At 38.8% G+C, this 27,654-nt stretch overlaps 1 protein-coding gene across 1 annotated transcript in view; it reads left to right on the plus strand.

Moving 5' to 3' along the window:
- Positions 1-1,116: 1,116 nt before the first annotated feature.
- CCDC30 (coiled-coil domain containing 30) overlaps positions 1,117-27,654 on the plus strand; it is a 117,883-nt gene continuing 91,345 nt past the window's right edge. Inside the window, exons 1-5 of the mRNA XM_011944997.1 lie at positions 1,117-1,233; positions 3,816-3,904; positions 4,898-4,923; positions 9,650-9,848; positions 20,510-20,759. Of these exons, the coding sequence (XP_011800387.1) occupies positions 1,117-1,233; positions 3,816-3,904; positions 4,898-4,923; positions 9,650-9,848; positions 20,510-20,759 (681 nt within the window). The remainder of the gene's footprint in view (positions 1,234-3,815; positions 3,905-4,897; positions 4,924-9,649; positions 9,849-20,509; positions 20,760-27,654) is intronic.

Below are 27,654 nucleotides of genomic sequence, written 5' to 3' on the forward strand. Positions count from 1 at the left end.
AAATTAACAGCAATTTACCATCCAACCCTTTCTCTAGAAGTTTCAAGCTTTTAATAGACTTCAGAGTTCAAAAATATTATCAGACAGATTTCACCAGCAGGATTATTGTTTAGGTGGAGAGACAGATTTCTGGTGCTTCCCAATCTGTCATCTCTCCTAGCCTTCATTTTTGAAGAATACTTTCACTGGATATAGAATTTTAAGTTGACTTTCTTTTAACAATACTTTATAGATATCATTTCTTTGTCTTCTTGCTTTCATAGTTTTTGACAAGCTCATAGTCATTCTTACCTTTGTTTTTCTATATTTACTATTTCTTTTTTCTCTGGTGTTTATGAGATTTTTTTTAGCAGTTTGATTACAGTTTGTCTTGGTTTTCTTAGTACTTTTGCTTGGGAGTATTTGAGCTTCTAGATTCTGTGAGTTTATAGTTTTCCTCAAATTGTTGTGTTCCTAAGTTCTATTTTGATCTTAATTGTATCTCCTAATAGGTTTTTGTACATAAGAGAAAATTCACTTTGGCAAGGCTGAATAGAGTAGATATTAAAAGTAAGGGATTTAAGCTAGACTTGACTTAGAATCCCAGTGCTGACTGTGTGAACTTGGACAAATTATGTAACATATCTAAGCCTCACATGTCTCCTCTGTAAAAATAATGTAATAATAATTCTAATCCCATAGGGGTCCTAGAAAAACAAAATGAAATAATGCATCTAACATACTTACCATAGTCTCTGACATGTGGTAAGTCCTCAATATAAAGTAGCTGGTATTATGACTCCAATTTTTATTATTTTCAAATAATTTGGAAAGATTTCAATAATGCCTTATATTTGATAAGTGATTAAATTTTATAAAATACTTTCAAAATCACATTTTATTCCTATTGTGATGGCTATAATGTAAGTAGAACAAGTGTTACTACATTTTACTATTGTGTAAATTAAGGCTTGGAGAGAAAAATGTATCTTATGAGCTATAAACTAGTTTTCCTAGATTCATAAATCCCCTGGATGATTTCATTATTGAGTTAGAAAATTATCATCAGAATTTGTAGGAAACACTGCTATTATATAAAAAATTATTTATGTAAAATGCTTTTTACAGATCTTGAAAATGAGCCAAGAAAAAAATGAAATGTTTGAAAGTGAGTGGTCAAAAGAGAGAGACAGAGAGAAGCAGTTGGCATCTGGTCTTGACGTTGCAGAGAAGGCCTTGAAAGCTGAAAGTGAGGTATTACCATTCAGGAAGCTATTTTCTTCTTGTTGTAGTTCTAATTTAGGGATTTCACGTTATCATTTTAAAATGAAGTATAACTGTACGTCTCAGCTTGGGCTGCCATAACCAAATACCACACACTAGGTGGCTCAAACAACAGAATTTTATTTTCTCACAGTTATGGAGGATGGGAAGTCCAAGATCAAGGTGCCAGCCGAGTCAGTTCCTGATGAGGGTTCTCTTCCTGGCTTGCAGATGGCTACCTTCTTGCTCTGTCCTCACGTGACAGAGTGAGCAAGCTCTGGTGTCTCTTCCTCTTCCTATAAAGGCACTAACCCTATTGGATTAGGGCCCCACCTTCTATCCTCATTTGACCTTTATCACCTCCTTATCAACCGCATCTATCTCCAAATACAGTCCATATTGGAAATTAGAGATTCAACAATATGAGTAGCGGGGGAGAGCACAATTCAGTCCATAGCACTATAGAATACGTGTTTCTATAATAATAAAGGGGTAGCTCTGTTGTTTCTCCAAGCTGAGTTCTAGCACTAATCAAAGAGTCCTTTATTTAGCAGATGTTTGATTGTTGTAGTGTTGGGCTTATCTCTCTTATAGAGTCATGGACTTATCTCTCGTTTTAACCTCTTGTTCTGCCATCTTGGAAAGATCTATCAGGAGACACAATCAGCCTGTATTTTGAAAAGAGACCTGGAAGTGAGTTCATAGAAGTTGAAATCAGTAATTTAGAGGATAGTGACATTCAATCAGTTTATAGTTTGCAGTGCTTCTAATCTCATCCTAATGACCTACAGGAATTTTCAGTGAAATAAGATAGGAAATCATTATCATTTACCCTCTTCCCATGGTTTTGGGAGGCCACCCTCTACCTTCTTGCCTTTTGTCTAAGCCTTTCTAATCAGCATTTACCTTCCACTTTGACTTCAAGCCTTCGGGAAAATACCAAGCAACTCCTCTCCTAAAGTAAATTTTATATAACCTATTCCCTTCATTGAGCACCACAGACTGACTCTCAACCCAAAGTCTTCCACCAATCAATCAGTGCGTATCCTGTGTCATCAGTGTAAAAATCTGATAAAAATCTGCATTTAGGCTGGGCATGGTGGCTCATGCCTATAATCCCAGCACTTTGGGAGGCCGAGGTGGGCGGATTACCTGAGGTCAAGAGTTCGAGACCAGCCTGACTAACATGGAGAAACCCCGTCTCTGCTAAAAATACAAAATTAGCCAGGCGTGGTGGTGCATGCCTATAATCCCAGGTACTCCGGAGGCTGAGGCAAGAGAATCGCTTGAACCCGGTTGCAGTGAGCCAAGATCACACCATTGCACTCCAGCCTGGGCAACAAGAGCAAAATTCCATCTCAAAAAAAAAAAAAAAGAAATCTGCATTTAGCCAAAGTGTTTTCTCTCATGGATATATATTTTTAAAAATCAAGCTGGGCACAGTGGCTCACATCTGTAATCCCAGCACTTTGGGAGGCTGAAGCAAGAGGATCACTAGGAGTTCAAGACCAGCCTAGGCAACATAGTGGGACACTGTCTCCACAGAAAAAAAAAAAAGAAAAAAAATTTAAGTTAGCCAGGTGTGGTGGCATGTGTCTGTAATCCGAGTTACACAGGAGGCTGAGGTGGGAGGATCACTTGAACCCAGGAGGTCAAGGCTGCAGTGAGCTGTGATTGCACCACTGCACTCCAGTGTGGGTGAGAGTGAGACCCTGTCTCAAAAAAGAAAAAAAAAAAAAGAGAGAAAGAGAAAAAACATCAGAGGATTAAAGAAAATCTTGGTTAATTAAGTCACTGAATGTAATTAAATGAGCATAATTTGTAGTTAGGAACACAGAGTTTAAGCTGTGCGTCATGGCCCCCTTATAGTCCCAGGTACTTGGGAGGCTGAGACAGGAGGATGGTTTGAGCCCGGAAGTTGAGGATTATAGTGCACCATGATCACACCTGTGAATAGCTACTGCACTCTAGCCCGGGCAACATAGTGAGACCGCATCAAAATAAATAAATATTTTTTTAAAAAACCACAGAGTTTAAAGTCAGACAGATTTATGGATTTGGAATCTCAGCTTTATACTTCCTGAGTATGTGAATTTAGCAGGTCACTTAAGATCTCTGAGCCTTACTTTCAACAATTCCCTTATAAGGTTGTCAGAACATTAAAGGTAAACCACATAGCACTTTGTTCTATAAATGGTACTTCTAAAAAGATTTATTTTAGAAACAGATAATATAACTATTGGCAGTCGTTGCAAGCATTGCCAAAGAATTTACCTGTATATAAGCCTTGCTTAATGTAGGAAGGACTCTAGAAACTAAATCTTTCAACCTGTGAATGATAGAAACTAAGAATGCTCAGTTTATTTAATTGATTTAATAATTGATTTAATTTATTTATGTAAATTTTGTTTTAACTACTAAGAAAGGCATCCATCTGCCAGAAGGATAGGTTGGAATATTTAAAACAAAAAATGTGTCAGGACCATTTCAAGATTCATTCTTAGAAGTATTATATCTTTTATGGGGAAAATAGTCTTATTTTGTTTCACTAAATGTCTTCATTTCTTAATTAGGAATTGCAAAAATCAAAGTCAGAGCTTATATGCCTTTATAATGAAGTTCACAATCTTCCAGGGGCATCAGAAAGCAGAGACCATTTTTTTTTTTTTTTTTTGAGATGGAGTCTCGCCCTGTGGCCCAGGCTGGAGTGCAGTGGCCCGATCTCAGCTCACTGCAAGCTCCGCCTCCTGGGTTTACGCCATTCTCCTGCCTCAGCCTCCCGAGTAGCTGGGACTACAGGCGCCCGCCACCTCGCCCAGCTAGTTTTTTGTATTTTTTAGTAGAGACGGGGTTTCACCGTGTTAGCCAAGATGGTCTTGATCTCCTGACCTCGTGATCCGCCCGTCTCGGCCTCCCAAAGTGCTGGGATTACAGGCTTGAGCCACCGCGCCCGGCCGAATTTTTTTACTTTAAATCAGCTTCCCACCAACTTAATTTTTGGAGCACATATTATAGTGTAAAATATTTATTTAAATGTCTTCAATTTTAAAATTTAGGATCAAAGCATCTTTCTGTAATGTAAAAGATTTATTTAAATGTCTTCAATTTAAAAATTTAGGGTCAAAGCATCTTTCTCAGTTATACTGAAAATTGGGCTTAGAATTAGGAAAATGTTCAAATATCCTGATTCAAGCTTGTTCCCTAAGTTTAAAAATGGCTTCCAGGGAGATTGCTTGCGCCCAGCTGTAGTGTGCTATGATTGTGCCTGTGAATAGCCACTGCATTTCAGCCTGGACAGCATAGTGAGACCCCATCTCTTAAAAAAAATTAAAAAAAAAAAAAAAGGCTACCTGACCAGGGCAAAGAATTCTCATCTAGTCCAATACTAGACCAAAAGGTTGCCTGTATAATTTCTAGAGTCCCACCTATTAGGTTATCACTATCACCTCCTGGCTGAAAATTCCCTTTCTCAATCACTCTTTTGACCTAAACTAAAGATTAAGGAGCAAAGTCTTGAATACAGCAGTTAAAATATATTAGGCCATATTTTAATATCATATGTAAGGTGAATAACTAAATCAAAGCCTAATTTAAGCTATGTGTAGTTACCCCAGAAAATCAGGAGCAGGTTGCTGAGGGATTGGGACATAGATCAGATAGCATGTGACATGGGAGCGAAAGGTCCAGAACATAGGGTCTGCTGCCTGGGAGAGTAGATATGTAGAGCTTAATATACAACTGAGACTTTTTTGTGGGACCTTGTCAGCAAGGTAAGTTATCATCACGTTGTACAGTTAAAGGACCATGCCTTTTAAAACATCATTGACAAAGTTAACAACAGATGAGCTGAAATGAGAAGAATATCATATAAAATGAAGAGATCCAAATCTGCTCTTCTGGTAATCTGGGTCTCCTTTTTTCTTAAACTTTTTATATTGAAATAATATCAGACTCACAGAAAAAATTATGAAAGTACAAAGAATTCCCATATACTTTCACTCTTCCAAATGTTAACATGGTATCATGTTTACCTTATCACTGTCTCTCTTTCCCTCTACACATACACACACACACGCACACATACAAGGTTTTTTTGTAAACCCTTTGAGAATAAGTTGGAGACTTAATCTCCTTTACCCTTAAATATTTCCATGTGGGTTTACTAAAAACAATAACATCTCCTATTACCACAGTACAAGTCTCAAAATCAGGAAATTGACATTGACACAGTACTATTATCTAATCTATAGCTCGTATTCAGATTTTACCAATTATTCCCCTCTATAGCAAGAGAATAACTTTTTTTCTATCTGAGATCCAACCCAGGATCATACATTGCATTTAATTGTCATGTCTCTATAGCTCCTTCAATCTGCAAAAGTTCCTCAGTCTGTCTTTGTGTTTCATGACTTTGATATTTTTGAAGAGTACTGTCTTAGTTTGGGCTGCTATAACATAATACCATAGACTGGGTAGGTTAAACAACAAATACTTATTTCTCTCAGTTGTAGAGGCTGGGAAAAATCAAAGATCAAGATGGCATATTCAGTGTCTGGTGAGGGCATTCTTCCTGATTTGCAGACAACTGTCTTCTCATTGTATCTTCACATAGCCAAGAGCAGAGAGAGAGAGTACAAGCTCTTTCCTGTCTCTTCTCATAAGGGCACTACTACCATCATGAGGGCTGCACCCTTGTGAATTAATTACTTGCCAGTGGGTCCTCCTAATACCATCCCACTGGGGGTAAGGCTTTCAACATATGAGCTTTGAGTCAACATAAACATGCAGTGTATAACAAGACCATTGATTTTGAAGAATGTCTCTTAATTTGGATTTGTCTGATGTTTTCTCACAATATAATTCAGATTACCTATACTACAGAGATAATGTTGTATCCTTCTCAGTGTATTTTATCAGGAGACATGACATTTTTTGTTCTATTGCTTATGGTATTAACTTGGATCATTTGGTTAAGGTACTGTCTGCTAGATTTCTCCACTACAAAGTTATGACTTTTGTCTTTGCAATTCATAAATATCTTTTGGGGAGATACTTTGAGACTATGTGTTATGTTTCCCATCAAACTTTTACTCATTGAAAGTTTCTATTTTGAATCTTTGATTTTTAAATTATATTCTAGTCTTTCTTCAGAATATAGAGTGCTTTAGACTTAAAGATAGTCTTGCTAAAGAAGTTGTATGTATTTGCTGAAGCCCCCATTTTACAGGCTGTCATTTTGTTTGGGTTACAACATCTAGACTCATACAGAATTTTAGAACTGAAAGGAGTATTATCAGATAGGCCAACTCCTTCAGTTTACACATAAGAACACCAAGGCCCAGGGATATTAGACTGCTGCTGAGTTATGTGGTGATTCTCAGCCTATGCTCTTTCTACCCTAGCCTAAGACCTCAATCAGAAAGTGGAACCTCAGCTTAATTCTTATGCTACTTAAACATGGCTGATTATTAAACTGAGCTATATCACTAAGATACAATTTTGGTAGGAAGAAGTCTGGAACAGAGTTGGTCCTGTTCCACAATATCCATGTCATGGAGGGTCTGAGGGCTTTAACTTTCTTTGTTATAAAGAATAAAGCTTCTACTCACTTAAGATATACACTACTTTGTCATGTGAGAATTCAGAATACCTAGAAAGTGCTCTGTGTTAGTGTCACCATCCTCTTCAGAAACCCTCAGCAGCTTTCAGTTTGCTATAACATCAAATCTAAACTCCATCTTTTTTTTTTTTTCCCAAGATGAGGTCGCTCTATCACCCAGGTTGGAGTGCAGTGGCAAGATCATAACTCACCTCCCCCTCCTGGCCTCAAGTGATTGTCCTGCCTCAGTCTCCTGGCACCATACCTGGCTAATTTTAAATTTTTCTTTAATAAAGACAAGGTCTCCCTATTTTGCCAGGCTGCCTTTCTTTACTTCTTAAGAGACTAACATTTATTATCTGTAATGTTTACGTTTTTATAGTGACCACAAAGATTAGTGATTAAGTAGCATTTTGGAATATTTTTTCCTGCTTACAAAAATAATGCAAGCTCATTAAGAAAATTGTCCTTTATGTTCCTTTATAATCTGACCTCTCCCTTCAATCTTGCCTTATTCCTTCTGAGTAGCTGGGACTACAGGCACCTGCCACCATGCCCAGCTCATTTTTTGTATTTTTAGTAGAGATGGGGTTTCACGCTGTTGGCCAGGCTGGTCTTGAACTCCTGACCTCATGATCTGCCTGCCTCAGCCTCCCAAAGTGCTGGGATTACAGGTGTGAGCCACCGCAACCAGGCTTCTTTTTTTCTTTTTTCCCTCCTTCCGTCCTTCCCTCCCTCCCTCACTTCCGTCCTTCCTTCCTTTCTTTTCTTTCTTTCTCACTCAGTTTTCCTCAGGCTGAAGTGCCGTGGCATGATCTTGGCTCATTGCAATCTCCACCTCACAGGTTCAAGTGATTCTCATGCCTCAGCCATCCAAGTAACTGGGGTTGCAGGCATGTACCACCACACCTGGCTGATTTCTATTTTTAGTAGAGATGGGGTTTCACCATGTTGGCCAGGCTGGTCTCAAACTCCTGCAATCTTGCCTTATTCCTGCAGCTCCTTACTTTGTAGCCTCTATTCCAATGAAATCATCCTTCTTACTTTCCCCCAAATTACTCTATACTCAGTTCTACGTCAGTGCCTTTGACCATACTGCTCCCCATGCTTAAAATGTGCTATTTGTAGTCTCTTCTCTTATCCATATCTTCCCAACTTGAAAGGACTAATTCAAGACCAACCTTCTCCCCTAGCAAGGTTATAGTCCATATGAAATTATATGGATTTTATGAGATTAGAGTCCATTTTACACACTGTAGTTTCTCTTCAGAGAATTGAAAAGGCGTAGGAAACCAAAGGGATCTCTTCAACTTAAACTGATCTTTATAATTAAGTCCATTGTGTTCTTAGAATCAAACATGTAGAAGCTTTGCATTTTCAGACAGCCTCAGGATATGAGTCAGGCAGGCTGTTGTCTACCTTAGCACAACACTTTGATGGGGATCCATTTTCCTTTCTTATTTTTTATTCCATTCTATTTGTTTGTTTATTTGGGTACAGACACAGGGTCTTGCTATGTTGCTTAGGCTGGACTCAAATGCCTGGCCTCAAGCAGTCCTCCCACCTCAGCCTCCCAAAGTGCTAGGATTACAGGCGTGAGCCACTGCACCTGGCCCATCTTCCTTTCTTAAACTCATTCCCCACCCATCCTTTCTAATCCCTGAAGGAAATGTTTTTTCATTTTATATGAAGATATAGAGTAACCTTACAGGAAAGGAAATCTTTAGAATCTGTTTGTCCAAACAAAACAAAAAGACTGAACAAATGATTTGCCAAATCACAAAAGGCAGTGACTGTCAAAGCATCTACTTGCAGAGTTACATGGGAGGCTTATTTAAAGTACAGATTTCCATTCCCCCCTTCTCCCGCCCCAGACCACTGAGAATGAATCTCACTCAGGGTAGGGGCTACAATATAAGATTGCATTTTCTTTAACAAATATTTTATTTTTTATTTTTATTTTTGAGACAGGGTCTCACTGTGTCATCTAGGCTGGAGTGCGGTGGCCTGATCTTGACTCATTGCAACCTCCACCTCCCGGGCTCAAGCCATTTTTCCATCTCAGCCTCCTGAGTAGCTGGGACTACAGATGCACACCACCACCATGCCCAGCTAACTTTTCATAGAGACAGCATCTTTCCATGTTGCCCAGGCTGGTCTTGAACTCCTGGACTCAAGCAATCCGCCTGCCTCAGCCTCCCAAAGTGCTGGGATTACAGGTGTGAGCCACTGCACCCGGCCAAGACTGCATTTTTAATAAATTCTTCAGCGGATGCTCTTACATCATAGTGATTTGAGAACCACTGTGGAAGAAAGTTCTTCTCTGTGAGATATATCTAATGTTCTTATAGATATAGAAGATACCTCTGTAAGATATAGCTAATATTCTTTCTAATGTTTTCTGGCAGCAATATATTATTGCTTGTTATTATATATTATTGCTTTTGTGAATCAATGAAGTACATTCAAAACTTGAAAACAAAAATGTGTGGTAATAGTGTAAAACTCTGTAGATCACATATTTGTGCTTGTTAAAAGGTATAACCAAATGCTAAACAGCACTCTGACAGCCCAACCCCAGAGACCAAAAATACCTTTTTTTAAAAAAAAAAAAAAATGGGAATTTACGTACCCTTATGCCTATGGTTAAAAAAATTGATTAAGTTATATAACAACTGCAAAGCATTAAATTAAGTTGGAATCAGACTTTAATTAGGATGTCATTTTATATTATATAAGCCAATAGTTAAGCATTTAATGAAATCAGTATACTTTTTTCACAACTATAAATAAAAGTATGTAAAATAGAATATTTGTCTTTTCAGTTAATTTTGCAGGTCTTGAAGCTTTCACAAGGATTTGCACAATTAAATCATTTTACTCTCAGGGGGAAAACTGCACCTTCTAATTTAATTACAAGTGAAAATATCTGTAAAGATCCTGAGTCTAATGAACCAATTTTGGAAATAGAAATTCAAAGCCCAAAGGAAGAGAGAGAGGAACTCTGGTAAATTGGGAAAATCCTATATCACATTAATTATTCGGAGGGGGTATATTTTATTTGGCTTGATCATTGTAAGAATTTGATATTCGACTGGGCACAGTGGCTTAAGTCTGTAATCCCAGCACTTTGGGAGACTGAGGTAGGCAGATGGCTTGAGCTCAGGAGTTTGAGACCAGCCTGGGCAACATGGCAAACCCCATCTCTACAAAAAACAAAACTTAGCCAGGCGTGATGGTGTGTGTCTGTAGTCCCAGCTACTCGGGGGGCTGAGGTGGAAAGATTTCTTGAGCCCGGGAGGTGGAGATTGTAGTGAGCCATGATTGTGTCACTCACTGCACTCCAGCCTGAGCAACAGAGCCAGACCCTGTCTCAAAATAATAATAATAATTTGATATTCATTTCCAAATTATGTGAGTGGAAAAATTAGTTATAAGCATTCTCCCAAAAGTTTGTCTTTTGATATATTATTACATTTTAAAACTTTTTTCCTGCTTTTAAAGAACAAGTATATGCGGCCTGGCGCAGTGGCTCACGCCAGTAATCCCAGCACTTTGGGAGGCCACGACAAGTGAATCACCTGAGGTCAAGAGTTGGAGATCAGCATGATCAACATGGAGAAACCCCGTCTCTACTAAAAATACAAAATTAGCTGGGCGTGGTGGTGCATGACTGTAATCCCAGCTACCCGGTAGGCTGAGGCAGGAGAATCGCTTGAACCCAGAAGGTGGAGGTTGTGATGAGGTGAGATCGTGCCATTGCACTCCAGCCTGAGCAACAAGAGTGAAACTCTGTCTCAAAAAACAAAAACAAAAACAAATATATATATATGTGTGTGTGTGTGTGTGTGTGTGTGTGTATCTCCTTTTATTAGAAGATTTAGAAAGCATGCAAAAGTATAAGGAGATTATAACAACCGTTAATTCTCACCCAGGAAAGATGTTAACATCCTAATTTTTCTTTCTTTTTTCTGTATATGTACACATATATGTGTATATTTTTATATAATTATGACTATATTCTGCAGAGTTTGTTTTTTGCTGTCTCTAACATTGCATTTGATAATTTTTTGACCGCTTTTCTCTTATTTATCCGTCTCTCTATCGATCTGTGTGTCTATGTATCTTGTTAATTTTGCCCTCTAGCTCCTGTACTTCTACTTTTTTAACCAAAAGTACCTTTCATGGAAACATGAGGTTTTGGCAAGTGCACCACTCTTCTTGGGCACTTAAGTTAATAGTTGCAATCAAATTTTGTCTGGGAAAAAGTTTAGAACTAAATAATCAAAAGGAAACGATGATGTCCATTTTGACATATACCATACTAAAGGATACATTCATCAATGAAGTGAGAAAATATAGTCTAGGTGTAGACAAATTCATGTTCTAAATGTTTGTAAATGTTCTAAAGATAGAAGGAGATTGTTTTGCCAGTTTGGGGTTCCTGAATATTATGCCCTCCTAAAAGTTGCTTTTAACTTTAGAGTAAGCTTTGAGTCCAAGATTCACAATCATGAAACCTAGTTGGAGATGTAGGAGAGCATCTTGGAGAGATGATGGGGAAGGCATATGATAATGGTCACAAAAACAGAGAGCCAAGCAGCCACATCACAGCATTTAGGTTTACTGTAGGGAAAAAGAAAGTCTAGTTCTTGAGCACTGGAACAGTGTCTTACAGGATTTTTGAGGAAGATTGTTCTAGTATCTCTTTATTAGATAAAATGGAGGTGGAAGATAGACCAATTAATCTATATATGAGTGATAGATGAAGAGACGGTTGCCTACATTGAGTAAGTGGCAATGAAGATGAAATGGTCAATCTGAAAGTTCTTCAGGAAGGAGCTGACATAAATAATCAAATCTGACAAAAGTCCACCCAGGTGATTTTGGGTAATTGGCAGTGATACTTGCCTTGGGGAGCAAGGATGTAGCTTTAATTCATCTAGGGGTGGGAAACCTTGCCATAAGAAAGATAATGGCCTTCCCTCTTAACAACTCCTTGATGCCACCTGTTTCCAGGACTTGGTCCAATCTGCTTCCCGTAACTGGGACTCTGAAAAGTCTAGGTATCTGCCATCTGCCTCCTTCTCCTTTTTTTCTCATAATGTTTTCCTACTTGTTTATCTCCTATTCCTCTCTTCACAGCCTCCCCTCATCATGGGTCCATAACACAACCACACTCGGCAAGACGTTGTGATTTTACTATGTGTCAGGCACTGTAGGTAGGTACTGAGGATATAAAATAAGACACAGTTTCTTATCCTTATGGTCCACATAGTCTGATAGAGAAAAATGGTAAACAAGGCAGTACTGGGTACTATGGGAACACAAAGCATGGGCCCTGGCTCAGACTAATGAATCAAAAAATATTCTTAGAAAAAGTCTGGGTAATCAGGGGCCAAGCAAAAAGATGGGAGAATAATTTTCAGGGGAGATATGGCACGTGCAAGAGAAAGCATGATTTGTTTGAGGCCCTAAAAGTGACCTCTATGCTGCTGTAGCATGGAGTGTGAAGAGAGGAAATGGGGAAGGGAATGATGAGAATGAAGAGGCAGGCAGAGGCCTGATAATGAAGGGACATGAAGACCTGTGTTAGGGAGTCTGGACAGTAGGAAACTACTACAGAGTTTGGTAGCATGGAGAAGATGAGAACAGGCTAGAGCACCTGAATTTATTTGGCTCATCTGTCTTTGAGAATAGATGATATTCTTTAGTAACATTCAGTAGTTTAGTATAGTCAACAGAAGGCAGTTGGATTTATCCAGGGTTGAGGTTTTGCCACATGAGTGCAGCGCAAGGACAAAGGGGTAAGAGAGTTGACCATTTTATTTAGACAGTGATTGAAATAATGACTCTAAACTCTAAATTAGATTTGGAAGCAAGTAAAAAAAGGACTTTTTATCAGTAAAACTGATAGAAAAAGAGACAAGGAATTGCAGATACTATGATTGCCCTGGGACCAAGTAATATAGAAAGGAAAAGCTGGAATCCAACATTTAATTTTAATATTTCAAAAGTGAAATAGTTGCTGCTGCTGACAACTCATGATATGGTCATGCAAGTAGTTGGCAAAATAGGAGAGATGAGAAGGTAATTAGAGAGAAGAGATGAAAGAAGCGATGCCGAGGCATTCATGGGTGGTCTCTATGGGACTTGCAATCTTCCACTATAATGGCAGGACTCGGGGTGAAGAAGGTGACAGAGAGCCATGAGCCAGAGTCTTCAATTGAAGTGAAGTAGCAAGTGGTACAGCATACCTAGCATGGTCTCATGCACACAGAAGCTGCTTATAAGACAAGTTGATTGATTGATTCTTAACAGTACATTTCTTCTACTAGATTTTAAGCTCCTTTAAGGTATTAAGGTAATGGGCCATGTCTTGTTTTTCTGTTTGTAGTGCTGTTGTCATAGAGTAACGGACTCTTAGAACTGGAGGCACCTTCAGGAGATCTTCCAACTTAGCAATTTTCAAACTTCTACTTCCCAAAACTTTACGAATTGTGCAGAGGGGCCTCAGAAATTACCTTGTAAGATGAGGAAAGACTGATGAGTGGGACTATTGAGCCCTCCATTCCCATTTCACCCAGAGAAGCTCCACTTTTATGTCTCATATATTGGGTTTTGTGTAAGATTTTTAATTTAACAAAGGGTCCACCGCTAAAATAAGTTTGAAAAAAACTGATATTTAGCTAAATCTTCTTTTTTCACAAATGAGGTCTCTGAGACCAAGAAAACTGAAATGACTATTTCATTCACAATCACATACATAGCAAGTTATCCGCAGGACTGGGATGAGGACCCAAGACTCCTAACTCTGAGTCATGAGAAGTACTACTTTATCTACTTTGGAGAGGATGTAGTCACAAATATCCTAAGGGCAAGAAGGTCTTGGGACACTTGTGTTCTAGGTCACTTTCTCAGAAAATGAGCTTTATGGTGCTGAAAAATTGCTTAGGGCTCAATCTCTCTATATGTATAACATGAGAGGTAGGGTGGGAGGAACTCTTCTAAGCCCAGCCTCTCTTGTTCTTGACTATGTCTTCAGTGTCTAGAACAATACCTGACACAAAGTAGGTACTCACAAAATATTTGAATAAATGAAATTTTCCCCCTACTCCTACTGTGTACAATGGGTGTATGATTGCACTATCTTGCAACTGAATCCAAAGTTGGAATTCCGATGGCAGCCCCAAACTTATAGAACCCAGCTAATCTCAACCTGTGCCTGGGCCAGAACCGCTGGTGGCTTCCCTTGACCTCCATGAGCTTTGTTCTTTCCAACATACTCTCATTCACTATTTCATTGCATCCTTACTACCTTTATCAAGAATTGTTTGATAAGTGTTCAAGTCCATTTTAATTTCAAGTTCAACTTGATTTTTACTCACTGTCTCCTCCACAGACTACCAATGTATTTTTCCTCCTCTTCCAAACTATTTATTCCCCAGTCCAATCTGTTCAGTGAATAGCCCCTCCATTCACACAGCTGATGAAGCCAAAACCTAGGAGTCACCTTTGATTCTTCCCTACATCTGTTCCACCAACACATCCTGTCACTTCTGCCATGAAAACATAAAATATTGAATCTGTTCACTTCTATCTATATTTCCACTGTTACTACCCTACTCCATAGCACTGATATCACTCATCAGGACTGTTATGTATCTTCCTCATTGGCCTCCCTGCTTCCATACCCCTCTCCCAATCCATTCTCCATGGAGTAACCAAATGGTCTTTTTTAATGCAAATCGAATAATATTGTTCTCTCTCTTAAAACCCTCTCCATGGCTTCCTATTGCACTTAAAATCTAAACCCTTACCATGACCCATAAGGCCCTCCACGACTTGGCCTCTACCTCCCTCCTCCTCATCTTGCTGCCTTTTAGATCCTCCAACTTTTAAAGCACGTTCCTGCTTCAGGACCTTTGCACTAAAAGTTTCCCCTGTACAGAATAGTCTTCCCCCAGGTTTTCATGTGGCTAACTGCCTCTCAGAGTGGTAATTCCTAACTGCCATGTCTAGGAAAATCGTAACTCCTACTTTCCAAATACTCTACCATGTCACCTTGTTTGTGCCTTCTCATAGTCTGTAATTATCTTATTCGTTTGCATGTTTGTTTTTTGTCCTCCTCTAGATGTAGGCTCTGTAAGGGCATAGACCTGGCTGTGTTGATCACCCTTTTGAATCCTTAGTATGTGGAGTAGTGCTTGTTGTATAATTGATATTCAACATATATTTGACAAATAAATGACTGAATCTGTTTCTTCCTCTGTGGGAACAAAGTTTCATCATTAGCCACCCCTATTCTGTTCTACTAGGCTTTAATTCACTTTAATGGTATCTTATACTTGTAGGTTTTCAAAATGCCTTTACATTTTACTTCAAAAGATCCCAAAAAGCTTATGAGAAAAGAAAGGCCATCTTGCAAATGAAGAGATTGAGACTCTGAGTGATTCTGCCTTGTAGAACGTTACGTAAATAGTAGGTGGAAGATACAGGACTAGTGCTCATGGTTTCTACTGTACTGTGCTCTTTCTTGAATCTGTATATGTTTGAGACTGCTATGCATGTATGCTACTAGAAAAGGAATAGGATAGGGATGCTGCCTAGATACCTCCCACCAGCTAAAGACTGGTGACAACTGCAAAAGTATTGAATGATGTAAAATAGCAGAAGCGGGGGGAAGGGAGGTGTTTCAATAAGAACTAGGTAATAAATTCTTCCAATTAAAACTTGAGAACTGCAACAGGAGGAAGCAAAAATTTGAGAGTCATGGTGGATTTTCCAGTTCCTAAGATGCAGATGTGCTGGCTATAGGACATGTTCTCAACTCCATATAATTTTTGGCTGATAGTCTGTTTTTGCCCACACAACTTTAATGCAATACTGTTATTATGTGAACATAATAATAAAGTAATACATACTATTAGGTATTACTTTTAAAAAATCTGTTCAGCCTTCCTTTGGTTTCTAAGTATACACATTTTCTCTTGTATCTTTTGAAGGATAAATTATGTTGTGTGTGTGTGTGTGTGTGTGTGTGTGTGTGACTGGATCTTGCTCTGTCATCCAGGCCGGAGTGCAGTGGTGCCATCACAGCTTACTACAGCGTCGACCTCCTGGGCTCAAGTGATCCTTCTACCTCAGCCTCCTGAGTAGCTGGGACCACAGGCACATAGGCACATGCCATCACACCCAGCTAATTTTTTAAATTTTTTTTGTAGAGACGGGGCTTTCCCTATGTTGCCCAGGCTGGTCTCGAACTCCTGGGCTCAAGTGATCCTCCCACTTTGGCCTCCCAAAGTGCTGGGATTACAAGCATGAGCCACTATACCTAGCCAAATTCTGTTCTTTTTGGGGAGCATTTATTTTCATGGATTCTTGTCCTGTTGAATCAATATCAGTTAAATATTAAATCCCTGTATTCCCAGGTATTGCTAGTTCTCTTTAATTTACTAATTAACTGATTCATGTGAATGCAATTTATTTATCCAGCCCATTAATAAAAATGTAAAATGGCATTAGCCCAGAATTGTATCCTGGAGAGCACTGCTCATTCCTTCCAAGTCAGGGAAAACTCCTTGACTGCCATGTGCTCTGAATGTGGCTGTACAGGCACATCTCATGGACCCACCAAAGAGGAGGGACACTTAAACCTTATCTTTAAACTATGGAAAGAAAACAAAGGCCACTTGTGTTCTTCTATAAGGAAATTAAATTGGTCTGGTTAAGTCTGGTATTTATAAAGTCATTCATTCTTCTTAATGTGACAAATGAAGCACCTTCATATATATTAAACTTAAAGGACCAGTTCATGGATTTTCCATTTTTCAAATGGAAAAATATACTTTAAATGAAAAGATTTTTAAAAATTATTTTGAGGTAATTGCAGAAGGAAGCATTCCTTATTACAGCTGGTGAGGGTGGGAGTTCCTGTTCTCCAGTAGCCTCCACTTACAGCACCTGGCTGAGAAGGGGAGGAATGCCTTGCGACTTCTCTTCACGGGGCTGCCACTGATACTACAAGGCAGGTGGGTGGGGGTGGCTTACTGTGCTAGGTGGTGGCCTCCTCTGACACCACCCCAGTGGAAAGGGAGAAGTGTGCCTCCTCACTTCCACGTGGGTTGGAATTCCAAACTCACCACCTGGTCTCCCTTCACACTGCAGGGTAGGGGAGCTCTTTACTATCCGGGAGGGATAAAAGTCCCTTATACCTACTTGACCTTCTCTGACACCACCCCAGTCGAGGAATTGGAATCCCTTATTACAGCCTGGTGAGGGTGGAAATCTAGGCTCCCAATTTGGGCTTTGCTGGCATGAGTGGAGGTGAAGCCACAGTTTTTTCTGTGATGTTCAGCTGGAGTTAGGTAGGTGTTGTCCAAAATTGTGTTTCTTCCTTGGCCTTTTCTGGTGCTTTGGCTAAAGATGGCAGACTTTTGTTGGGACTTTGTTGTTGTTGTTGTTGTTGTTGTTGTTTTTGCTTGTGCTTGTTGACATTGTCTGGGTTGCTGTCTTCTTCAGCTCCAACTCAGGGATCTGTGAGGCAAAAAGAACACCCAGGAAACTCACAGCCATGTCATTCCTTGGGTCTTGAGTTCCCTAGCTGCTCTGCCTTCTTCTCTCCACCTTTCAAAGTCTTTTAATGTTTGTTTTATATATAACGTTCAGGGTTTTTAGTTGTACTTAATGGTAAAAATAGGGGGAAAGTGTGTCTACTCCATCTTTTTCGAAGACAAAGTACATTTTCTCCATTTAAAAAAAATATGAAACTACTGGATGCAGTGGCTTACACCTGTAATCCAAGCAACTCAGGAGGCTGAGGCAGGAGGACTGTTTGAGCCTGGGAGTTCAAGGCTGCAGTGAGCTATGATTGCCCCACTACACTCTAGCCTGGGTGACAGAGTGAGACTCCACACACACACACACACACACGGTATACATTTGCATTTTCCCAGTCTTAATGTGTGTCTAGCTTCCACTGGATATAAGAAACAGAAAGGGGTTTATAAATGATGGAAACTTTCATTGTTGTTTTATAAAAAAAATTTTAAGGCATTTAACCCTTTATCTCATACTGTTTTGCATCATTTGAATACATTGTCTTTTTAAAACTGCTAAATACAAAATAAAATACTTAATTATTTTCTTTATAGTATTAGAGGAATTTTAAAAGGAATAAAGCACTCCCTAGATACAATTTTTCTCCCTGTTCCTTTCCAGCTTTTTCTAGACATTTTCCCATAGTGTGTATATATGTATGTACGTACACACATGAATACATATATGTTTATTGGTTTTTGTGCCACAATTTTACTTTGATAAGTAGTTTTCATGTTTATGAATACTCTTGAGGTCACTTTTAAGTTGAAGCATCTTTAATTCTTTTAGCCATTTCCATATCTCTGTTTAGTATGAGCATTATTGTAGTCATCTTTTTTCTTCTTATGAATTATTTTATTGCAGTAAATTCATTCAGATGCAATTATTCAAAGAGTATGAACATTTTTATGACTTTGTGTGTGGATGCGTGGAGACAGAATTTCCCTCTATCTTCCAGGCTGGAGTGCAATAGTGCAATTTTGGCTCACTGCAACTTCTGCCTCCTGGGTCCAAGAGATTCTCCTGCCTCAGCCTCCCAAGTAACTGGGACTACTGGTATGCACCACCACACCTGGCTAATTTTTGTATTTTTAGTAGAGACAGGGTTTTGCCATGTTGACCAGGCTGGTCTCGAACTCCTGACCTCAGGTGATCTGCCCTCCTCGCCTCCCAAAGTGCTGGGATTACAGGCATGAGCCACCACACCCGGCCATGGCTCTTGATGTGTACTGCCAAATTGCTTTCTTGAAGAATCTGATCACCAACTATAATCTATGAAGCATGCTGTGCTAGGTTTCAAGGCACTCAAAACAAAATTTAAGATTGAGGGAATAAAAATAAAACCAGAATATTTGTGTTCATTCTCCTTGTCATCCACACTCTAACCATTGAAGGCGCATTCTCTCCTCTTGGTTTCTGTGACTTTCACCTCCTCTGCTTGTTCCTTACAAGTTTTTAGGCTTCTCTCTAGGATGATCTGCCTCCTCTTACTTTCCCCCTTCTCCCTGGTTCACTTTATCCAATCCCAGTGTTTCTGCTCACATTCTTCTGTGTCTGTGTCCTCACCACAGACATCTCTGTAGTCAGTCTATGGTCACATTCCCCCATGTTAGTCTACCATCCACTTGCCCATTTGCCCAAGTCAGAAATCCTGGTGTCATGATGATTCCTTTTTCTCCCTTACCTACCACATCCAGTAAATGACAAACCTTATCAATACTGTCTTTTCAATATGTCCAGAATTCATCATAGTTCTATTTATTGTTATTTATTACATGGATTATTACAACAGTCTCTCAAATGGTTTCCCTGCCACATGGCGTCTAAATAATCTTTCTAAAGCACCTTCTCTCTTTTACTTTGGGGTTTTACATATCTTATTTATTAAATCATTTTGGAACACCTTTGCTTGTTCATGTTCTCATTTATACCAAAACCCACCCTCCCCAACATCCATACGTACATGCAAGTACATACACACTCCTTCCTCCCTTTACATTTGTTTAGCTTGTGCCTACTCATCCATCAGGCCTTGTATTACTTACTACTTATTTCTCACTAAATTGTAAGCTCCTTGGGACAGAGATCATGTCCTCCTGAAGCCCTAGTGCCTGCCAAAGTGGCCAATGCTTATTAAAATCATTATAACCTGTGTCTGCTCAATGCCATACTAAAAGTTGAAAAAGTATAAAACTCATTTAAACTGATGGTTTGGCTGTAAATGAAAACCTATGATGGGTCATCTCCCTGAGTGTAAGTAAAAAATATGACTCATTTGTGGGTTTTCTTTTATTTTTTATTTTTTGAGACAGAGTCTCACTCTGTCACCCAGGCTGGAGTGCAGTGGCACAATCTTGACTCACTGCAACCTGCACTTCCTGGGCTTAAGCGATTCTCATGTCTCAGCCTCCTGAGTAGCTAGGACTACAGGCGTACACCACCACACATGGCTAATTTTTGTATTTTTAGTAGAGATGGGGTTTCACCATGTTGGCCAGGCTGGTCTTCAGTATCCTGACTTCAGGTGATCCGCCCATCTTGGCCTTCCAAAGTGCTGGGATTACAGGCGTGAACCACCGTGCCTGACTGACTTATGTTTTTAAAGTTTATTTTTTTTATTTTTATTTTTTTTTTGAGAGGGAGTCTCGCTATCACCCAGGCTGGAGTGCAGTGGCTGGATCTCTGCTCACCGCAAGCTCCGCCTCCCAGGTTCACGCCATTCTCCTGCCTCAGCCTCCCGAGTAGCTGGGACTACAGGCGCCCGCCACGTCGCCCGGCTAGTTTTTTGTATTTTTTAGTAGAGACGGGGTTTCACCGTGTTCGCCAGGATGGTCTCGATCTCCTGACCTCGTGATCCGCCCGTCTCGGCCTCCCAAAGTGCTGGGATTACAGGCTTGAGCCACCGCGCCCGGCCAAAAGTTTATTTTTAAGAATAAGATGACTGCTGTGCTATAGAATTCAGGTTGAAAATCTTGTTTGCAATACTGCCTTGACTTGTAGCTTTTTTTCTCCCGATTTTACTACTATAATAAGCATTTTGATAGATTGTATTTTTATATTTGCACCAAGTCCCAAATTAGGAGAAAGAAAGCAGAAGGAAATTCCAGAGGAGTCAGTAAAGGAGGGCAGTTTTCCAAGAGAGGGGCAGAAGGAGGAGGGCTCACAACAGAATCGAGATATGAAAGATGAAGAAAAAGACCAGCAGTTGACCATGAAGCCTGAGGAAGTTGTAAGGCTTAGAGTAGAGCTGAGCCGTATAAATCAGAGCCTCCTTCAGTCTCAGAGCTCTGGGGATAGTTCAGATGACAGTGGTGCCCAGGTAGGTGCTATAAACACACACCCTGACTGGGTTCGTTTCCTCTGATTGGCTGTGGGTATCAGCATCATTTTAAATACCATCTTTCATATATATAGTTTTTTTTTATTTTTGTAGGTACATAGTAGGTGTGTGTATTTATGGGGTACATGAGATATTTTGATACAGGTATGCAATACATAAAAATCACATATGGAGAACAGGGTATCCATCCCCTTAAGCATTTATCCTTTGTATTGCAAACAATCCAGATACACTCTTTGAGTTATCATATATATGTGTGAGCAATATTATAACCATGGCCTGAATAATAACAAAATAGCAAGTAAAATCTGAACTAAGTCCATCGGTTGATGCCCTTTATTATAAAATGTTCGTAAACTCCATCTAAGCTCAGCAGGAAAACTGCTGATTGACTGTTGACATCTGCCCTAGCCAGATGGGACTGGGGATGGTAGGATGCACCACATTTTCCATTTCTGGTATGTAGCTTCGTAGACAGAGTACTTCATTTTAGTGAGGAAAAGACGACAGACATTTTATTATTTTAATTATGGCTTTTGCTATTTTACTAGGGATCTGCCTGTAGGAAAAATAAAAAGAGTGACTACAGCCACATTTCGGTTCTTATACCTCAATTTTACAGGTTCTCTCTTATACAAATTAAGATTTCCCTACATACACCTTTCCAGAAATTATTTTGAGATCCACAGAAGGGAGGCCTTTGTACTCATAAGTAAACCTACTGCAGAAGGCTGATAATATACATTTGAAAAGTGATTCAAGTATACATTTAGAAAAAGAAAGAGGAGCAATAAAGGAAGTTAAAAATATATTTGAAAGGATTCAGATACAGAGTTTGAAAACTAGACAAGTCACAGTAAACAGGGAAAATATATACCTATAAGGAGATTTAGATACACCTGTAAAAGGAAAAGGAGTCACTGAGTTTGTTCAGAAGACCAAAGGGGAACACGACATCAAATATTTAAGAAGAGATTACTTTTACAGCTCCAGATAGACATTGGTCAGTGGACACTGGCCAGTGTGGGAGGCTTGAGCAGAAGCTGAACACTGTGATCACAAAGATTATCAAATATTTTCTTAGCCAGTAGTCTTCACTCTATTGCCACAGTAGGAATGAATTTGTCATTGGGACCAGTGTTTTATGAAGTTCATTTGTACTTAATGTTTATTTTATTAAAATAAAATGTTAAAAATTTTAAACAATAAAATATTTAAATAATTAAATAAAATTTTATTTATATTAAATATATTAAATAAAATGTTTTATTTATATTAAATATATTAAATAAAATGTTTTATTTATATTAAATATATTAAATAAAATATATAAATAATAAAATATTTAAATTTCTAAAATATTAAAAACTGATAAAATTAGGATAGTTAAGGCTAGTTCCAATTTGTTTTATTTTAACAGCACTTTATTAGGCATCATCTGGTCTTATGTCTTTAATTTACAGACGAATAAATGAAGACTAAGAAAGGGTAATTGGCTTAATAGATCTGTTGATTGAGAAAAAAAAACAAAAGACCCCTGTGTACCCACCTTGCTCTTTTAGGTGGTTCCTAGTAACCTGATTGAGTGTATATGCTCTGCAGTAACTTTCTACCAGGATCATATGGTGGGAAAAAAAATAGAGACTCTTGTTGGCTGCTTGTCTAGCAGCTAGCTGCTTCAACAGTTGACTTTCTTGAAAAAGAATTTGCATTTCTACTCTGGCAGAGTGACTGAACTGGAAAATGTAGACGAGAAGAACTACTGTTCTGGTTTTTCCATCCTTCAAAAGAAGCTAAAACTTTTGGGCCTTTGTCCCCTTGGTAAAACTGGGGTGCATCTCTTGTATACAGTATCTCTGTTTTGGTATGTTAACCTATAGACTGTTGATTATGGATTAATTGTTAAAAGCTGTTATATAATGGTTAAACAAGAAGGTAGAATGGTGATCAAGGCATTCCAGGTTGTTTGCAGATGGGAAATGAAGATAGTTAAGGGAAAGTTAGGAAGCATCAACAGTAATGGGTAACATTATTGGGTGCTTATTAAGTGCCCAACATTGTGCTAAGTGCTTGCATGTGTTATCTTACTAACTCATCACCCCATCCAGCAGTAATCCTTATTATCCATATCTTAAGATGAGGGAATTGAAGTATAGAAGATGAAGTAATCTTTCCAGGATCACCTGCTGATAAGTAGTAGATTCAGGATTGAAACACACACTTATCTAATTCCAAAGTGAGGGTTCTGCTACGATTGATTGGAGTACAAAAAGGAGACAGGGAGACTGGAAATAAGCTGGAAAACACACTTCAGGATATTATTCAGGAGAACTTCCTCAACCTAGCAAGAAAGGCCAACATGCAAATTCAGGAAATACAGAGAACACCATTAAGATACTCCACGAGAAGATCAACTCCAAGACACATAATCATCAGATTCTCCAAGGTTGAAATGAAGGAAAAACTGGAAAAAACTGGAAAAAATGAAGGAAAAAAGCAAAGCCAGAGAGAAAAGCCAGGTCACCTACAAAGGGAAGCCTATCTGTTTAAGAGTGGACCTCTCAGCAGAAACTCTACAAGCCAGAAGAGATTAGGGGCCAATATTCAACATTCTTTAAGAAAAGAATTTTCAACTCAGAATTTCATATCCAGCAAAACTGAGCTTCATAAGCAAAGGAGAAATAAAATCCTTTCCAGACAAGCAAATGCTGAGGGATTTCATTACCACCAGGCCTGCTCTGCAAGAGCTCCTGAAAGAAGCACTAAATATGGAAAGGAAAAACCGGTACCAGCCACTGCAAAAACACACCAAAATATAAAGACCAATGACACTACAAAGAAACTGTATCAACTAGTGCGCAAAATAATCAAATAGCATCATGATAACAGGATGAGATTCACATATAACAATACTAACCTTAAATGTAAATGGGCTAAATGCCCCAGTTAAAAGACACAGACTGGCAAATTGGATAAGGAGTCAAGACCCATTGGTGTGCTATGTTCAGGAGACCCATCTTACATGCAAAGACGTACACAGGCTCAAAATAAAGGGAGGGAGGAAAATATACAAAGCAAATGGAAAGCCAAAAAAAAAGCAGGGATTGCAATCCTGGTCTCTGACAAAACAGACTTTAAACCAACAAAGATCAAAAAAAGACAAAGGAAGGCATTACATAACGGTAAAGGGAACAATTCAACAAGAAGAGCTAACTATTCTAAATATACATGCAACCAATACAGGAGCACTCAGAATCATAAGACAAGTTCTTAGAGACCTACAAAGAGACTTAGACTCCCACACAATAATAGTGGGAGACTTTAACACCCCACTATCAGTATTAGACAGATCCATGAGACAGAAAATTAACAAGGATATTCAGAACTTGAACTCCGCTCTGGATCTAATGGACCTAGTAGACGTCTACAGAACTTTCTACCCCAAATCAACAGAATATACATTATTCTCAGTGACACATGGCACTTTTCTAAAATCAACCACATAATTGGAAGTAAAACACTCCTCAGCAAATGCAGAAGAACTGAAATCATAACAAATGGTCTCTGAGACCACAGTGCAATCAAATTAGAACTCCGGATTAAGAAACTCACTCAAAACCACGCAATTTCATGGAAATTGAACAACCTGCTTCTGAATGACTCCTTGGTAAATAATGAAATTAAAGCAGAAATCAAGAAGTTGTTTGAAACCAATGAGAACAAAGAGACAATGTACCAGAATCTCTGGGACACAGCTAAAGCAGTGGTAAGAGAGAAATTTATGCCACTAAGTGCCGACATAAGAAGGCTAGAAAGATCTCAAATCGACACCCTAACATCGCAATTAAAAGAGCTAGAGAGGCAAGAGCAAACTAATCCAAAAGCTAGCAGAAGACAGGAAATAACTAAGATCAAAGAAGAGTTGAAGGAGATAGAAACATGAAAAGCTCTCCAAAAAATCAGTGAATCCCGGAGCTGTTGTTGTTGTTTTTGAGTCAGAGTCTTGCTATATCGCCCAGGCTGGAGTGCAGTGGCATGATCTCAGCTCACTGCAACCTCTACCTTCTGGGTTCAAGTGATTCTCCCACCTCAGTCTCCCAAGTAGCTGGGATTACAGGCACGCACCACCATGCCTGGCCAATTTTTTGTATTTTTAGTAGAGAGAGTTTCATCATGCTGGTCAGGCTGGTCTCAAACTCCTGACCTCATGATCTGCCCACCTTGGCCTCCCAAGTGCTATTATTACAGGCGTGAGCCACTGTACCCGATCCAGGAGCTGGTTTTTTGAAAAAAAATTAACAAAATAGATAGACCACTAGCTAGACTAATAAACAAGAATGGAGATAAGCATCAAATCGCCATTGACCCCACAGAAATACAAACTACCATCAGAGAATACTATAAACACCTCTATGCAAATAAACTAGAAAATCTAGAAGAAATGGATAAATTCCTGGTCGCATACACCCTACCAAGATTAAACCAGGAAGAAGTTGAATCCTTGAATAGACCAATAACAAGCTCTGAAATTGAGGCAGTAATTAATAGTCTACCAAAAAACAAACAAACAAACAAAAAAAACACCAGGACCAAACAGATTCACAGCTGAATTCTGCCAGAAATACAAAAAGGAGCTGGTACCATTCCTTCTGAAACAATTCCAAACAATTGAAAAGGAGGGACTCCTCCGTAACTCATTTTATGAAGCCAGCATCATTCTGATACCAAAATCATGAAGAGATACAACAAAAAAAGAAAACTTCAGGCCAATATCCCTGATGACATCGATGCAAAAATCCTCAATAAAATACTGGCAAACCGAATCCAGCAGCACATCAAAAAACTTATCCACCACAATTAAGTCAGCTTCATCTCTGGGATGCAAGGCTGGTTCAACATACACAAATGAATAAACATAATCCATCACACAAATAGAACCAAAGACAAAAACACATGATTATCTCAACAGATGCAGAAAAGGCCTTTGATAAAATTCAACATCCCTTCATGTTAAAAACTCTCAATAACCTAAGTATTGATGGAACATATCTCAAAATAATAAAGAGCTATTTATGACAAACTCACAGCCAATATAATATTGAATGGGCAAAATCTGGAAGCATTCCCTTTGAAAACCAGTACAAGACAAGGATGCCCTCTCTCACCACACCTATTCAATATAGTATTGGAAGTTCTGGCCAGGGCAGTCAGGCAAGAGAAAGAAATAAAGTGTATTCAGATAGAAAGAGAGGAAGTCAAGTTATCTCTGTAGATGACCTGATTTTATATTTAGAAAAACCCATCATCTTAGCCCAAAAACTTCTTGAACTGATAAGCAACTTCAGCAAAGTCTCAGGATACAAAATCAATGTGCAAAAATCACAAGCATTCCTTTATACCAGCAATAGGCAAGCAGAGAGTCAAATCATGAATGAACTCCCACTCACAATCACTACAAAGAGAATACCTAGGAATACAGCTAACAAGGGATGTGAAGGACCTCTTCAAGGAGAACTACAAACCACCACTCAAGGAAATAAGAGAGGACACAAACAAATGGAAAAACTTTCCATCCTAATGGATAGCAAGACTCAATATCATGAAAATGGCCATACTGACCAAAGTAATTTATAGATGCAATGCTATTCCCATCAAACTACCATTGATATTCTTCACAGAATTAGGAAAAAAACTATTTTAAATTTCATATGGAACCAAAGAAGACCCTGTATAGCCAAGACAATCCTAAGCAAAAAAACAAAACTGGAGGCATCATGCCACCTGACTTCAAACTATACTACAAGGCTACACTAACCAAAACAGCATGGTACTGGTACTAAAACAAAAATATAGACCAATGGAGCAGAATAGAGACCTCAGAAATAACACCACACATCTACAACCATCTTATCTTTGACAAACCTGACAAAAACAAGCAATGGGGAAAGGATCGCCTATTCAGTAAATGGTGCTGGGAAAACTGGCTAGCCATATGCAGAAAAATGAAACTGGACCCCTTCCCTATACCTTAAACAAAAATTAACTCAAGATGGATTAAAGACTTAAATGTAAAACTCAAAACCACAATAACTCTAGAAGAAAACCTAGGCAATACTATTCAGGACATAGCCATGGGCAAAGACTTCATGACAAAAATGCCAAAAGCAATTGCAACAAAAGCCAAAATTGACAAATGAGATCTAATTAAACTAAAGAGCTTCTGCACAGCAAAAGAAACTATCATTAGAGTGAACAGGCAACCTACAGAAAGGGAGAAAAATGTTGCAATCTACCTATCTGACAAAGGTCTAATATCCAGAATTTACAAGGAACTTAAACATATTTTCAAGAAAAAACAACCCCATCAAAAAGTGGGTGAAGGATATGAACAGACGCCTCTCAAAAGAAGATATTTATGTGGCCAGCAAACATATGAAAAACAGCTCAACATCACTGATCATCAGAGAAATGCAAATCAAAACCAAAGTGAGATACCATCTCACGCCAGTCAGAGTGACGATTATTAAAAAAGTCAGGAAACAATAGATGCTGGTAAGGCTGTGGAGAAATAGGAATGCTTTTACACTGTTGGTGGGAATGTAAATTAGTTCAACCATTGTGGAAGACAGCATGGCAATTCCTCAAGGATCTAGAACCAGAAATACAATTTGACCCAACAATCCCATTACTGGTATATACCCAAAGAAATATAAATCATTCTACTGTAAAGACACATGCACACGTATGTTTATTGCAGCACTGTTTACAACAGCAAAGACATGGAACCAACTCAAATGCTCATCAATGATAGACTGGATAAAGGAAATATAGTACATATACACCATGGAATACTTTGCAGCCATAAAAAGGAATG

This window comes from Colobus angolensis, unplaced genomic scaffold (genome assembly GCF_000951035.1).
Source record: "Colobus angolensis palliatus isolate OR3802 unplaced genomic scaffold, Cang.pa_1.0 Scaffold106, whole genome shotgun sequence".
Lineage (NCBI taxonomy): Eukaryota > Metazoa > Chordata > Mammalia > Primates > Cercopithecidae > Colobus > Colobus angolensis.